Below are 15,008 nucleotides of genomic sequence, written 5' to 3'. Positions count from 1 at the left end.
TATACTCTCTAAATATAGTCAAAATCATTCATGCGTTTTATACGGGATACACTTTACAGAGACGGATAAGCTTCTTGTTTGGGAAATAATCTTGGCCTACTTTCTGTTCTATTCTTTTCTATTCTGTTCCTAAAGAACAAAACAAAGATTGGTAAGTTGATTAGTATTTAGTAGAATTAACTAGAGAAAAAGGCAAGCATGAAGATTTACCAAAAGCTATTAACGGAAAATAAAATCAAATAGGAAAGATAATTTTAAGTTTCTCATCTTTTAGTATTAAAAATGTTAGCATTGTGTTTTGTTGCACAGAAATTATTTATGGAATTCTGAATGATTATAGACAGACTAAAGAATTTTGTGTGTATATAGTGGCTAAAGTATTCTACCTGCTAAATATTGAATATTGTACAATGTTGTATTCTTTATCCCAAAAGACAGGTGCTATATTTAGGAGATAACTGTATTGTATTTCAAGCTCCGACGGCATTAATTGGGGATTTGATGGTCGCAAATTAAGTTTACTGGCGACGCGTTAGCGGAGACAGTAAACGGGTATTTGCGACCATCAAATCCCAAATTGATGCCGTCGGAGCTTAAAATACAATATTGTTATCTCCATTCTAATGAAACTGACAGAAAACAACGTTAAAACATGTATTTAAAATCTGTCATATGCCGTCTGCGCTTGCGCGTACGTCCCATAGCATCAATTGTCAATTGATGCCATGTAAGAAAGTGACGTTATCCAATCAAAATGAACGTTACAAACGTTGTTGCATTAGAATGTACATTATAAGTGTAACTCATGTAGAAGGGTAGTATTGCGCTTTACTGTTAGTCGTCAAAGGTCATTTTCTGCTACCGTTAGCGTCAATTTGGTTAAAATTTTACTGTGATTTGTCAAAAAATCCTTATCTTAATTTGTCAGATTATCAAACAATTACCATTATTTTTGGATAAAAAATTGCAGCTGATTTTTTAATGTCTTAAAGAAAGTGTACATTTTATCATCATGCACTAAAAATTACCCTTAACATCATTTGGCAAGAATTTTAACCGTTATATGTCATGAAGGTATTCCCATTACTACCCTCATGTACCTGCTGAGCTCACAACTGTATTAAAAAAAAATGGTTTATGTTTGTTGTAAACTACAAATGTAATAGTCCATTCGCCAATTACCGATTTGATTCTTTTATTACACACTTTTTAAACAAATTACTTGCCTTTGTCAATCGTAGACTGGTTCCATACTGGACAAGATTCCCTTTTGCCAATGCAAAGCACGATGAATAGAAAGTGATGTATCGGTGGTATATTTGCTCTGTCTGCTACAATGTAGCTCTCCATTGTAAATAAAAAAAAAGTCCGTCTGACATAAGGGAGACAACCAAATTAGGGATCTCTAATTACAGGGTCAATTACGGGAATTGGCAAATAGCCTATTTAGGAAGGCTTTTGAAGATACACTATTCTTTTTTCATCTGTTGCTAAACATTCTTATGTAGTCCGATACTGACGAAGTCAAAGCGGACTTTAGGTTTGTACTCTGTCTGTCTGTCTTGTCTAGTCTATCCGTCAATCCAGGAAATCAGTTTTCCAGACTTGTTTTCTTCATACTTAAAGATAATATTGATTTGATAATTGTTTTATTGTCTTATCATGACAAGTCATAGGTCAAGACTTGAAGTTCGATACCATTTCCCACAGAAATAATTTGTGATGAAATTCTAATTAATTATAAGATTTTTGTTCAAGGGAAATAACTCATTTTTTTTTTAAATTTGTAAAAAATAAATGCCATTTTGGGTTTTTCCCTTTTCATTAGTAAATTGTTTGAAGAATTTAATGGTAGGTTTGTTTGATATTTTATGTAGTTTACACATTGACAAGTAATAGATCAAGTTAGAATTTCGTTCCATTACAATGAATTTTTAACCCTGATGGGAACTATTTATTGCCGTGCAATACTCAAGGAATGCTTGTTTTTTCTGAAATGCTGCCCTAAAATATATTTATATTTTAATTTGCAATTATTTCCTGAATCATGTGTGTTGCAGAATTTTCAGTTTCAAATCTCACATCCTTGAGCAAAATAAGCAAATTTTCAAATTACATCTTTCACTGGCATTGACTGGAGAAGATCATCAATTACTTTCGCCTTTTTGATGTCATTTACCAGATACATGTAGTAGATATAATTGCCTGCATTATTAATGGTTTGAAGACTACAGAATTGTTGTTCTGCAGAGATGTCTAGAAATAATTTATGTTCATTAAGAATGTAATCTCAATTTCCAATGAGTGAACCAATTGCAACTTAACTAGATTGCACTTGTTTACTCAACATGGTTGGAAGTGACCACATGTATGCCTACCTTTTAGTCACATGGTTATAGAAGTGATATGACAGATTCAACCAACTACAGTATCTCAGGAATAGGGGTACTATTATTTTCATATCTTACCAGGCCAGGATATTCATGTTAAACATTTGCCTGGACAAGCAACTTGATTTCTGCTTGTTTGTTTTACATGTCACATAATTCTTAAGGGGTTAAACTGCTGGTTGCAGCCCTATTTTTTATGTCGATATAGCTACATGTTATTGTATATAGGTACATGTATGTGTTATCCAATTTAAGTACAGTAATTCAATGAAGATTACATGTGACAGAGGACAAAGAACATATTAGTAGTTATTTAAAATCAGGGTTTTTTTTGCTGAGAAAAAAAAATTATGAAATAGATATGGATGTTTAATTTTACTGATAAGGCCTCATTTATATATAATGTTTTAGTCTGAAGAATCATTAAAAAAGATACTATCACCAACTGTTATGGTCTAGGCCTTTAGCCAAACCCTTATGCCCAAGTCTAGTAAAAATTTAATAAAATTTGTTTTATCATGTAGGAAAAATCTTAAAATTACAGATTTAGCAAGTACCTGATATTTTTTCTTGCATAGACTGATCAACATACATTTTTTAAAACAAATCCCCCTGTACTAATTAAGTGACCTTACAATAAAACAAGCTAACTTCATGAAAGTTTTTATTTTTTTGTAATCTAAGAATAGTACAAAATGTATCACCCTGACCTTTATTTTATGCTTCAACTATGAATCATTGAGTTCAACATCTCATTCTGATTTCATTCCTTAAATTTCCTATTTAATAAAGCTACGGAATTTGTTTCATCAGCAAACTGGAAGATGATTTGCTTAATTCGGGTCAAATTCTCTATGTCAGTTAAGTTAATAGACTCTTCGGTGATATGTTCAGTCAAAGTTATTAAGACCAGGGGCGGATCCAGGATTTTCGATTAGGGGGGGGGGGGGCAAATTTAATTCTCGAAGTATAATTATCAAAATTATTGAAATATTCTTCTAGAGAGAATGCAATGAAGATATATCGTGACAAGCAAAACGTGGCAAGAAATAACAGTTTCAAGCTAGAACCGCATAGATTCACCCCTGTCAATCTACAATAACAATAATTAACACTAAATCTTTGAGCTTCTATTCATTGACTCAACAATAGCTCACCTGACCATTACAACAAAAAGTTCTACTTTTGCCAGCGATTTGTAATTGTCTTTTCATAAAAAAAAATATTATTATTTTTTGTTGTTTTCGGAGGTCGTGCCAAACTTTTTATATACATTTTTTTTTTACCGCAAACTGCTTAAAGTCATAAGAAACCTCAAATTAAAAAAAAAATATGCATATGTTTTATTATAATTAAATGGATAGTTTTCATTATACAACTTATGTACAATTTACTTTTTTCTGAGGCAAATTCTTTAATTTGTTCACATTAAGAAGAAGTTTATTTATTTTTAATTGCTTGCTTCCAGGAAGCAATTCGCCGACATATTTTCCGTATGCATAGTGACCCGAGAGTTACCCTCCTCGTAAAAATCTGGTGACCACAATACCCATGGATCTGTCAGTGAAATAAACAAATATCTGATTATACATGTTAAACACGTGCTCAATACCTATGCTTTTTGTGATTTGTTTACTATAAGGTGACAATCGGTAAAACTCTTCTTCAAAACACGGCATTTAATGAGCAGCCATATTTGTTAAATTATTACAAACAAAGAGAGAAAATATTGACGATTATATGATATATTTGCGAAAAATTATGATAAAATTGTGCACAGAGGACTAAGTTTATGATGTATACATGCATTGGTTCAAGAATTGGACAAACATTATTTTTCACCACTCACTCGTTTCATATGACTTTAAATCAGAATGAGATCATTACGAAGTTATGTTTATTTTCATAGGATGCTATGTAATACAGAAGTACTGGTTGGGGCCTTGCTCGTTTATGCTTGCTTCGTCAAACTTTACAGGTTGCAAGTGAGAAACATATACATTGTATTGATAGCCGGGATATTAAGTATTGTTACAAATTAATAAACTAACCTTTTGGTTGAATCAGTATTTCTATCTATCTAAGAAAGAATCTAACCTGAACTTGTTTCTTGGCCGTGTATTGATAAAACCAACTGTGCCATGGGTAGGGCACTTTTACCTTCTTCGTGGGAAAGTGAGGTAGGGATGTTTTTGAACTTCGAGTATCAAAGAAAATGTTTATAAAATCCGCAACTACACTGTCACAATTGTTTTACTTTAACTGCTAAAAGCCTATGAGATTTGTCATCGAATGCAGTTCCACGTTTGACTACTTTCTTTGAGGTATATGATATTTATAGAACTTATAAATAAATAAACCGTAGATCAGTTTATTAGTCATCGCATTGATTCTGTTAAACTTACTGTTTTATATACTTCTTTGAATGTAAAAACAGATGCAAAGATGCAAGGACATTAATTTTCGTCGTCTATTCAGATACTATATTGAGCTGAGGACAACCCATGCTTTGCAAATTTTAGAAGGGTGCACGCCCGCCACGCCCCCGCCTAAATCTGCCCCTGAAGACCTGTTCAACATATTTTAGGTCACAAAGCCACAACATAATGCAATACAGCGGGAGGTGAGACAGTCGGTTAATATGGAATTGTTTGAGGAGGGTTTTTTTCTCATTTTCCAGACTTAGGAACTTTTTTTTTAAATCTAGTCACAAATATTGCAAAAATTGTTAAGTGGAAAAGCAATTAAAAGTAAAACAGAATGAAAGGTTCATGTATTTGTTCTGATATGGTTTAACAAAAATAGGAACATGAATTTAATAATATCTAAGCATTGTTTTAATTCTGATTCTTTATACTATGTACCCCAATTAATGTAACCACCAACCAATCAAAATCTGTCGATCACTCGAATACATTTGTACCTATTGTAAGAAGACAATATGGTTCTGGTCCCAGTGATGTATATCAACACTTCATTGTGTTCATAAACATAATGCCATGATAAAATCAAAAGGAATTTCAAATTAAAGATGTTATTTTTTAAATACATTTAAGTTATGAATAGAAAATTCCAGGCAACTTGCCTATCTTTAAAAATGGAATTTTATTTTTAGATGATAATGACAACTATCTGTTTTTGTTATTCCTCTACCTGTATGAAAGGTACGTGATGTAACAGAAACAGACATCTAAAAACAGCATCAGGAAAACAACATAACATAACTATCAATAAAACAAATTTATGATCCTATCAATCTTATAACTAGATGCATGCAATTTTGTGAAATAGAAACTATGCAGGTTAATCTGTTGCCATGGTAACCTCCCCCACCTTTACCTCTGTGCCTGTAGCAAGTTTGTGATGTGAGTCAGAGCTTGCTAAATTAGGAGTTTGTTTTTCTGTCTTTAACCTCAGTACAGGTGATATTTTTAAAACAAAATGTAAGTATTTTTTTAATTATATTTTTTTTTAATATGAAACATAAATTTAAAAGATTAAGGGGTCACTTCATGTTTGTTTTTGTTTTAAAACAAATTGGATTATCATCCCTCAAATATAAATTGATTTTTTCATTATTTATTGTTTTAATTTAATAATAAGGATAAAACAATTGATCACAAATTACCTATGTGTTTTTTCTGATCACCTTTGGATGTACTTTGGTTTTCCTAATCATACGACCAATGTTTTGTTTGTATATAATATATAGCTTTAGGAAACTGTGTGGTGAGATAACAATATCCTTCTGTGTGTATTATCGTGTTTATCTTATTGTAAAGGTTTTGGAAGGAAAAAAACAAAACAAATGACACAATTATATTTCTGTTCTTTCAATTCCTCTTTACAATATGTTTATGTGTTGACATCTTTAGCATTTTTACTGTAAAATCAAATGCAAATTACTGTTCAAATGGGTTTAATATGTGTGCACTGTCACCAACTCACTAGCAGTATGATACTTATTGATATAGACAAAAATAAACAATAATTGTTGAGGACAATACATATATGACTTAATTAAAGTTAATCTTTCAAGGTTTGACTGTAAAAAGTACTAGTCCAGATTTAAAAAATAGTTCATGCATAGAATTGATAAGATCTGGTATTCAGTGAGACAACTGCAGTTGATTCAATATTATTTGTGGGACACCAATTTTCCTGGATTTTTATGCCCATTTATGGGTATTAGGTTTTTTGATCTGTAATCGATTTGTTTGTCAGTTCGTTCGTCTGTCCCTGTGCAGGTTAAAGTTTTTGGTCAAAGTAGTTTTTGATGAAGTTGAAGTTCAATCAACTTGAAACTTAATACCCATGTTCCCTATGATATGATCTTTCTTTACGTTTTTGCTTACATGTTCTTTAAGAACGATCCATTAAAGACCAGAATAAAATAAATATTAGGCCATCATTATTATAGCCTTCCAAAAATAGTAACATCTGCACTATAAAGTTATGTTTTGACCCATCTGTTTGTCAGTCTTTCCCATCAGTCATTTTGTTATCTGGATTCTTTATCTGATACTTTATATGGGATTGCAACTGTGTAAATTTATAATGCCAGGAAGATCCCTATTGATTTGAGGTTATTACATCCATGGTCAAGGTTATACTTTCTATAAACAGCTGATATATAAAAACAAATGCAAGAAAGTTATTTGCTAAATCAAAGATCTGTTTTGATTTTGAAGTTATTAGCCAGTCTTTTAATTCAAGTTCAAATTTACTAAATATTTGTTTTTGCTGAACAATGTTACTGTCTGATCTGAAATCATATTGGAGAAGAATCATACCTAAAGTAAACAGGTCACTTTATAAAACTCCTTCCCTTGACATGGTTTAGATGCAATATGCTAGCTTGATAATAAAGGTTATTTAATTTGAGATTCACGAATAATTTCAAGAATAAGAAAAATGATGAGATATCTTGGTTATTTACATACATTTTTAGTAGTACATGTATAGCTAGTAGTGTTAAAACTGAATGAAAGTAGTGAAAAAGTGTTCTTAGTTACAAATATCTCCGATTACAATAATAGTTTTTCATATTTTTCTGAAGCTAAAAATATTTGTTTTACTTCAGTAATCATGCTTTAACTTTTCTATATGACATTTTTGAGGTGTAAGTTTTATTGTACAATGATGACACCTGTAGATACATATAATTAACATTTACATATCCTGCACTGTATCTGTGTTAACTGCATTATTGAAGTGAATCTGTTTTGTATAGTGACAATCCTTTACACTTAAAGGATTCAAAGTAAGTCCAAGGTGTAGGAGATCGCTATGCTTTTCATATTATATCAGTGATTAATCATAAAATGTTCCTTACAATTGACAACTTGTTACAAGCGACATAAACTGGCTGGGTCTACTGAAAAACTTAAGGTACTATATATATTAATGTATTTGTAAGACAAGCAATATTTATTTATCATGATATGAAGACTATTATGACCGTTTTACTAGTTAGGACAATGTGGTGTAGAAAAATTAAAAAATAACTATATAATGCCAAAAATGTTTTGTTTTTTTATTTCACTTATGATTTATTATGAGGTATTCTCTAAAAAGTTTCTCAATATTAATTGTCCAGAGTCCTGGCTGGACATGTTTTCCTCAATATCAGTTACGCCATTATATTATCTGATAGCAAAAGCTGGATAGAAACTCTAAGAACAGTCAAGTCACATGAAACAAAGTCTAACCAAAGTACATCATGGCATTAATGCTTTTAAAGTTTTTCATAAGGTCAGAATAAAAAAATACTTTTGGTCAGATATTTCCTACAAATTTCAAGTTATAATTTTGTAAAGGTTATTGTCATATATATATATATATGTGTAAACAGTTAATATATAAAATATAAATGCAAGAATTGCTGTCATTTTGCCTAATAGTAAATGTCAGCATTGTATAACATACTTCATCTCATTCTATTATTATATAAAGTCCAATCTAAGTGTTTATAGGATTGATGTACAGTACATCCATTTGACTTCTTAATGTAAGTACTTAGTCAGTTGCTGTCAAGTAAGTTCAGTGACTTGATCTGTTGAAAATGGACAAAAGTCCTTGGTGATAAGTTGGTACCATCATGACCATCAAAATGTTTTGGTCAAATCAAAATCACGCAGACAGTTTTGGTCCCATCGAAATGTGTTATGTCTTTGTTGATACTTAATGGGTCAAAAGGCTCATCTAGAGTGCTATTTCTAGAATTTAAGACAAAATACAGTTCCATGTTTCTGCAACTTTCTTGGATGCTATATAAATATCCCAGTAGTATATATATATAATACAATTTTATTAAATTTATATTAAGATCCATTTTGTTACATCTTGTGATCAATTTTATTTGGCAATCGCCAATGGCAGTCAGCAGGGTTAAAGAACATCAGTTGTTCGACCTGTTAGTCAAATGCATTTTGTTTAAATATATACTTTTTCACTTTTTTGGTCTTTTTGAAAATGTTGTTTGTGCTGTTTTTAGACCCTTCTACAAAGAAATTTGTTTTACATGCACACATATAAAAATTTTGGTTTTTATCCAACGCAATCATACGGTTTGAACGTAGTTTTCAATTTAGACTCATTTATATAATACAATTTACAGATACAACATTGTTGGGTTGATGTTTAGACGAGTTGTATATAAATTTACATATACTACAAATTTTCTTATTTATTTTTAGTTTTAAATGGTTTTAAGGGCATACCTGTACATGACATGCATGATGTACATCTATATTGAACATTATTTGTGGTTTACAGCTTTTTTTTTTGGTTTTAAGAGAAGTTATAGAGTATGTAATTATATTCTTTAATACAAAGGATTTATTTTATTTTTGTTTTAAACCTATGCAGTCTTTTATTTAAACCACAGACAATGCTGGAAATTAAGTGGATAGTATTTTGTAGTAAAGTTGATCTATTAGGAAAATAAAGTCTTTTTAAATACGCAGTATTAATGTATGTTAATCATAAGGTGTGAAAGAAGATGTATATATATGGAGATGGGATAATTAATTACAATGACGTAACTCATTTGAAGGTGTTTATTTCCTGGCAAGATTGACTTTATTCGGACACGTTTTCTTAGTGTCATGATTAAATATAGGGGAACACTGTGCCAAGTTTTAGTCGACAAGAGATTTAATTTTAAGTACAATTTTATATGAGGCCATACAAAATTTAGTAAGACACAGTAAGGTAGTGAGGCTAAACTTTTAGACGATTTTATGCAAATATTTTTGTTTTTTCTATTAAAAGGGAGGGATTGCTCGCGCCAGGCATATATCCCGACTTCAATCCACCACTGGTATTTGTTTTATCATAGATCTTTGACTTTTAGTTTCTTCACATATAAGAGTACAGTAGCTGCTGATACATCATATAATGATAAGGGTAAACATGTTAAGGTGTTAGGAGTAACCTTGAAAGTAGTATATCCACAAAACATTAACCATTTATTTTCCTGTATTAGTCCTATGATATAAGACTCTGCAGTCTTATATTATAGGACTAGTCTTGAATATGCTTGGCATTGAAAGCTTCCATTAAACCATCTTTAAAAGCCATTAAGCAAATGTCCATGCAATAATTAAAAGAAGACTGGGGAATATGTCAATGAGACAGCAACCCAGGAGCAAAAATAACCAACAACATTGAGAGGTCAATATGTAGGCTTCAACAATGGACAAACAAAAGACAGTTGACTTATAATGTATATAAGAAATGCTTTTAGTGGTGTATCATTTTGATATGATATTAAACACCTACATCTGACAAACAGGGACTAGTCAATGTTATGATCAAAATAAAGACATTTTATTGGCCTAATAGACATATTAAAATTGTAATTGTCCTTGCTTGTCAACACCATTAACTATACAGTTACATACTCCCCCAACTGTCTGATGTAATCTTCATCAGTGTGTATCAAGCAAGGTGACACAGTTACAGGTAAGAATTTGTTTGATCTAATTGCTTACCCAGGTAGATAAAAACATCAGATAGAATCGATATACATGGGTAATTAACCTTAATTATTATTGCCTGTACATCTGATATAATTATATTTGTATGATACCTTTACTTTCATGTCAACCTTCTCATGAAATGACAGATCGGGTATTAAAAGAGCATTCTTCAGCTAAAAGCTTTTATAACTTCCATCTATATCGCATGCTCACAAATATAGTGTTTATTTAACGTACTGTAAAGTATGCCCTTTAAGAAAAACTACTTTCTAGATGTACATTGATAAATCTATATTGGTAGTAAACATTGAATAATCGAAATTTATAAAAAATAACTTGAATTTGCTGAAAAGACATTTAAATTAAATGTGAATTTTAAAAAGATGGACTAAATTGATTTTATTATAATTGTTAAAATTCCGAGCTTCTAAGTATTTCAAATATTCATAAAAAGTTAATCAAGCATGGCACTCACACCACATCTTCCTATATCTATGATGAAAGATTTGTGGAATAAAAGATCAATTCTGATGTTCTTTTATTATGTTTGAGGAGGATACTGGCATTAATTGAGATGTTTAATGAAACTGACAACATCACTTGATAGGGGTACCATAACAGATCAAAATGTAGGAAATAGTTGTAAGGAATGCATCTCTCTCCTGGAACTGACTTTACTGTAGCCAAGTATTAACATTTTAATGTTTGATTTTTCTTTGATTATCTCCACAACAAAAGATTTTAGTTAGAACCAGCTGTGAACATAATTGCTCATAAAGTTGAAACATTTCAATTTTCATAACATCTGTCTAAAGATTTGTAATCGAAGATTATTCATAGCCCTAGCTTCCTGAATCACCCAATAAGCCTGTAACCTAAGCTGAAAGGATTATAAAGTTGTTGAATATTGGAAACAAAGTAACGCATAAAGGCAAATATAGACATATATTATATTTTAATTCTCCAATGAAGTATATTGAAACTTGTGTGTAAATGTTTTTCTTATATGTTAAGCCACTCTTCTGTAATGCTCCTGATTATTTTGTTCCTGTACTAGGCCCCTCTGAGGTAATGCTCCTGATTGATTTTTTTCCTATACTAGGCCCCTCTGAGGTAATGCTCCTGATTGATTTTTTTCCTGTACTAGGCCCCTCTGAGGTAATGCTCCTGATTAATGTTTAGAGAATTTTGATTGATTTTAGACATTAAAAGAAAAGTTAATAAGATTAATCATATATCTATATATCTTGTTAGTTTTTAAAGATGATTGGTTTCATCAGTGAATCATAAGAGCAAATGTTAAACTGGTTCCTGCTATTATAATGACACTACATATTAAGGGATGGATTCATGTTACTACCAGTACATAACTTCATTTTGAATTTGGGATCCGGAAACAATGGTGTTGAATGTATATAACAATGAGACTAACCCTTCCCTCCTCTGAAAACAATTATCAGCGAACCAATTTCTTTCATCAATCAACATTGAACACAATAGTTATTACCACAAAACACAGATCAAATTGAATTTTGGGGGCATTACTTTTACCATTCTAGAGTTAATCCCCTTTACAAATGGAAAAATTGCAGAATTTAATGCTTATGTCCTCTTATCCAAGTTTGCCTCAACAAAATATTGTAACACTTTTGCACAATGCTTATTACCACAAAACACATATCAAGTTTGATTTTGAAGTTGGATAAATAAAACAAGGAGTTAGAACACAAAGTTCCTAAACCTGACTTAAGTACATCCTTAAAGCCATAACTTGCAAAGTGTAAACTGCAAAAACAATAGTCAAAAGCATGATTATATCTACAAATTTATTTACTGAAATTAGTAAAATGACTGAAATTTATAAAGGAGTTATATATCTCTTGAATTATAAGCTCTGATAATTGTTGCATTTTGGTTAATTTCTTAAAAAACTATTGTTGATATATTGTCCAATATCTATATGTATGTTTACTCCTCCAGTTCTTACATAACTGTAGACTATTAATAGAACATTTCCTGTATATTAACCCTCAGTGTATAAACCTGTTTGTCCTATAGAGTGTTGTATGTCTTGTTTGTTCTTCTTCCTTCAATCCTTGTCTTCTTCTTTGTCAGATGTTTGGCAGTAATCTGTTGTTATTATGGGAGGATGGGTGTGTAATTAATTATTTAAAAATAAAAGATGTAGAGTGCTTATTTCATGAATTTAGAAATGTGGTGTGTAAAAGGGTTATAAAAGAGTAGATGAGGTATGATTGCCAATAAGACAACTCTCCACAAGAGACACAATGACACAGGAATTAACAGCTATAGGTGACCATACAGCCTTCAACAATAGACAAAGCCCATACTGCATAGTGCCATAGTCAGCTCTTGTTAAAAGTTGTTGAATCTACACCTTGACCACAGGCACTTGTAGGATTACTTTTTTCAGAGACAAGTGCCTGTGCCCTTGACCTTTGTAAGCTTCTGAGTTGCTGAATCAGTCACCTAACCTAAATGAGGTTATGTTGTCAAATTAGTCCTTTAACCATGATGAGCATTTATTTTTCTGAATCTGACCTTTGAAGGTGAGTTTGACCTTGATAAGTTTCAAAATTTGTCACTTGGTTATATAATTAGTTGCTGAAATAGCCCTTGACCTTTATTAATTGCCACCTCATCACAACTCTTTCTCAACATTTTATATTTGAGTTAAATACTACCATTATGGTAATGTTGAATAGATTACAATAGAGTTAGCATTCCAAACCCCCAACCTCAGCACTTTTCCTCATGACATTTCTGTATTTCTTAAATCTTTATCAACCCTTACATAAGGCTAAGATCTGTTACTGAAGAATGTAAGAGATAATGTTATTATTATGATTTAAGGTAATATTGTTTGTATGCCTCATATATTCCAATATAATAGACCTCTTTAGCTAATTTCCACATTCATTGTGTAGGTTCTATAAATAACTAAAAATTTCCATGTAAAGACCTATAAAAATTCTGTGAATTTGGTTTCAGTTTGAGTTAAATGTTCATTATTACACTTGACCAGGAAGGACATTATTGGATTTGATCCCTCTATTTACAACTTTCATTTCCCGCTTGTAAGTTACAGTATTTATTGTGGGATTTTATTGTATTTTGATTCATGATGTTTTTGTAGTGTTATGAATAATATTTGATTATAAAAACAGTTTAAATATGTCGCAATTCATTGATTATTTCTGTGTCATATAGTGAAATGTGAAGGATGGTTTTTGAAGCTTAAAGTAGTAGTTTGAAGTTGGAATTCATTTTAATTGTTTATTTTGAAAGTAGAGTTATCCATAATTCAACAGATTGACAGGTTAGTTGGGATATTTGATATAACTATAACAGGTGTTAAGTTGATGTGTCCTAAATCTGTGTCATTTACATTTACTGAGATATTTAACTTTCTATGGATCTAAAAATTAAAAAGATATTGTAGTTATTGAAGTATATAAATATACCCTATTAACTAATATACCCTATAGTATATATAAATATATACATAAACATGTACAGGCCGGCCCAGCGCTTTTACCTTAAGAATTTATATCAACACAACTGTTTTCCTTGTCAAATAAGTTTACAGATGAACTTAAGAAAATAGCAGGAGAGTTAAGAAATAATTCTATACATGGTGAGCTTTTCTGTTCCTTTTTCCTGCTAGTCAAAAAAGTAATGTCTGTGTAATTTATCCACAACTTTAGAGCTTGACCTAAGATCTATGCACCTTTCTCTTAATTTAGACACTTAGAGCTTTTAAGAATAGTCTGTGCACATGTCTCTTGTTGAGGACTGTAAGAGAGATGTTAAGTGTGTGTCTAAGATATATGGTTTTGTTAGACACAAGTGCACATATAAGATTTGAATCAACAACATGCTATTGTTCTCTGGTGGATAGTTTTTTCATTGGCAATTTATAATACCACATCTTCTTTATTTTATACTGTTCATAATTGCTATAAATATTCTCAAGGATTTCAGAAATCAATGCATGTTAACTCTGATATTGCCACTGTACTGTAAATATTCCTTGGCAATATTACAAACAGTGCAGAAAAGCATGATTTACAATTATAACCAGTCATCAATGGTAAAACTCATCATCACACTTTCCCTATGTCAGATTACAAGGGGTAACTTTATTATCAGACATACTGGGGGAGGTGTGGACATTTAGTGTTGTAAAAGAGGGTCAAGTGAAGCATGTTGAAATACACTAATGTACAAACGGATGCTTATTATTATCATTTCCATCTGAAATAGACATAGGACTATACATATATGTTTAATTGATGCTTAGTAAGTCACTACAACAGAAAAACAGTTACATTCTCTATTTGTGAGTCCTTTCGATGGAAAGAACATTACAATATATATAGGAGAATTGGATGTTATAGCCATTATAAAGAAAGTTATTATTTCCATTTGCAGGCTTTGACCTACCCTATAACCCCCCTTTGTAAATAGTGTACAGATATATCACAATGGTGGATTACTACAAAGTGTTAGGAATTTCTAAAAATTCTTCAGAAACTGATGTTAAAAAGGCGTAAGTATTATGATAAGTATTCTTAGTTACCACCTACAATACACGATTATTATAGTGTAC

General features: G+C 31.1%; 1 protein-coding gene across 12 annotated transcripts in view; it reads left to right on the top strand.

Moving 5' to 3' along the window:
* The first annotated feature begins 10 nt into the window (after positions 1-10).
* LOC134706442 (dnaJ homolog subfamily B member 6-like) overlaps positions 11-15,008 on the top strand; it is a 28,379-nt gene continuing 13,381 nt past the window's right edge. For 6 of the 12 annotated variants that reach the window (XR_010105618.1, XR_010105617.1, XR_010105616.1 and 3 more), the window contains exons 1-2: positions 12-151; positions 14,831-14,948. Coding sequence is in view for 9 of the 12 variants with exons in the window: in XM_063565389.1 (XP_063421459.1) it covers positions 14,884-14,948 (65 nt within the window). In the remaining 3 variants the exon portion in view is untranslated. Of the gene's footprint in view, positions 152-5,680; positions 5,834-10,336; positions 10,359-13,342; positions 13,474-13,581; positions 13,716-14,008; positions 14,034-14,830; positions 14,949-15,008 lie in introns of those variants that run through there. The other 6 variants (XM_063565387.1, XM_063565381.1, XM_063565385.1 and 3 more) reach the window with 6 other exon arrangements.

The sequence above is a fragment of the Mytilus trossulus genome, chromosome 2 (genome assembly GCF_036588685.1).
Source record: "Mytilus trossulus isolate FHL-02 chromosome 2, PNRI_Mtr1.1.1.hap1, whole genome shotgun sequence".
Taxonomy (NCBI): Eukaryota; Metazoa; Mollusca; class Bivalvia; order Mytilida; family Mytilidae; genus Mytilus; species Mytilus trossulus.
Note: the sequence above shows the minus strand (reverse complement) of the source record. Positions and strands in the feature narration are given on the sequence as shown.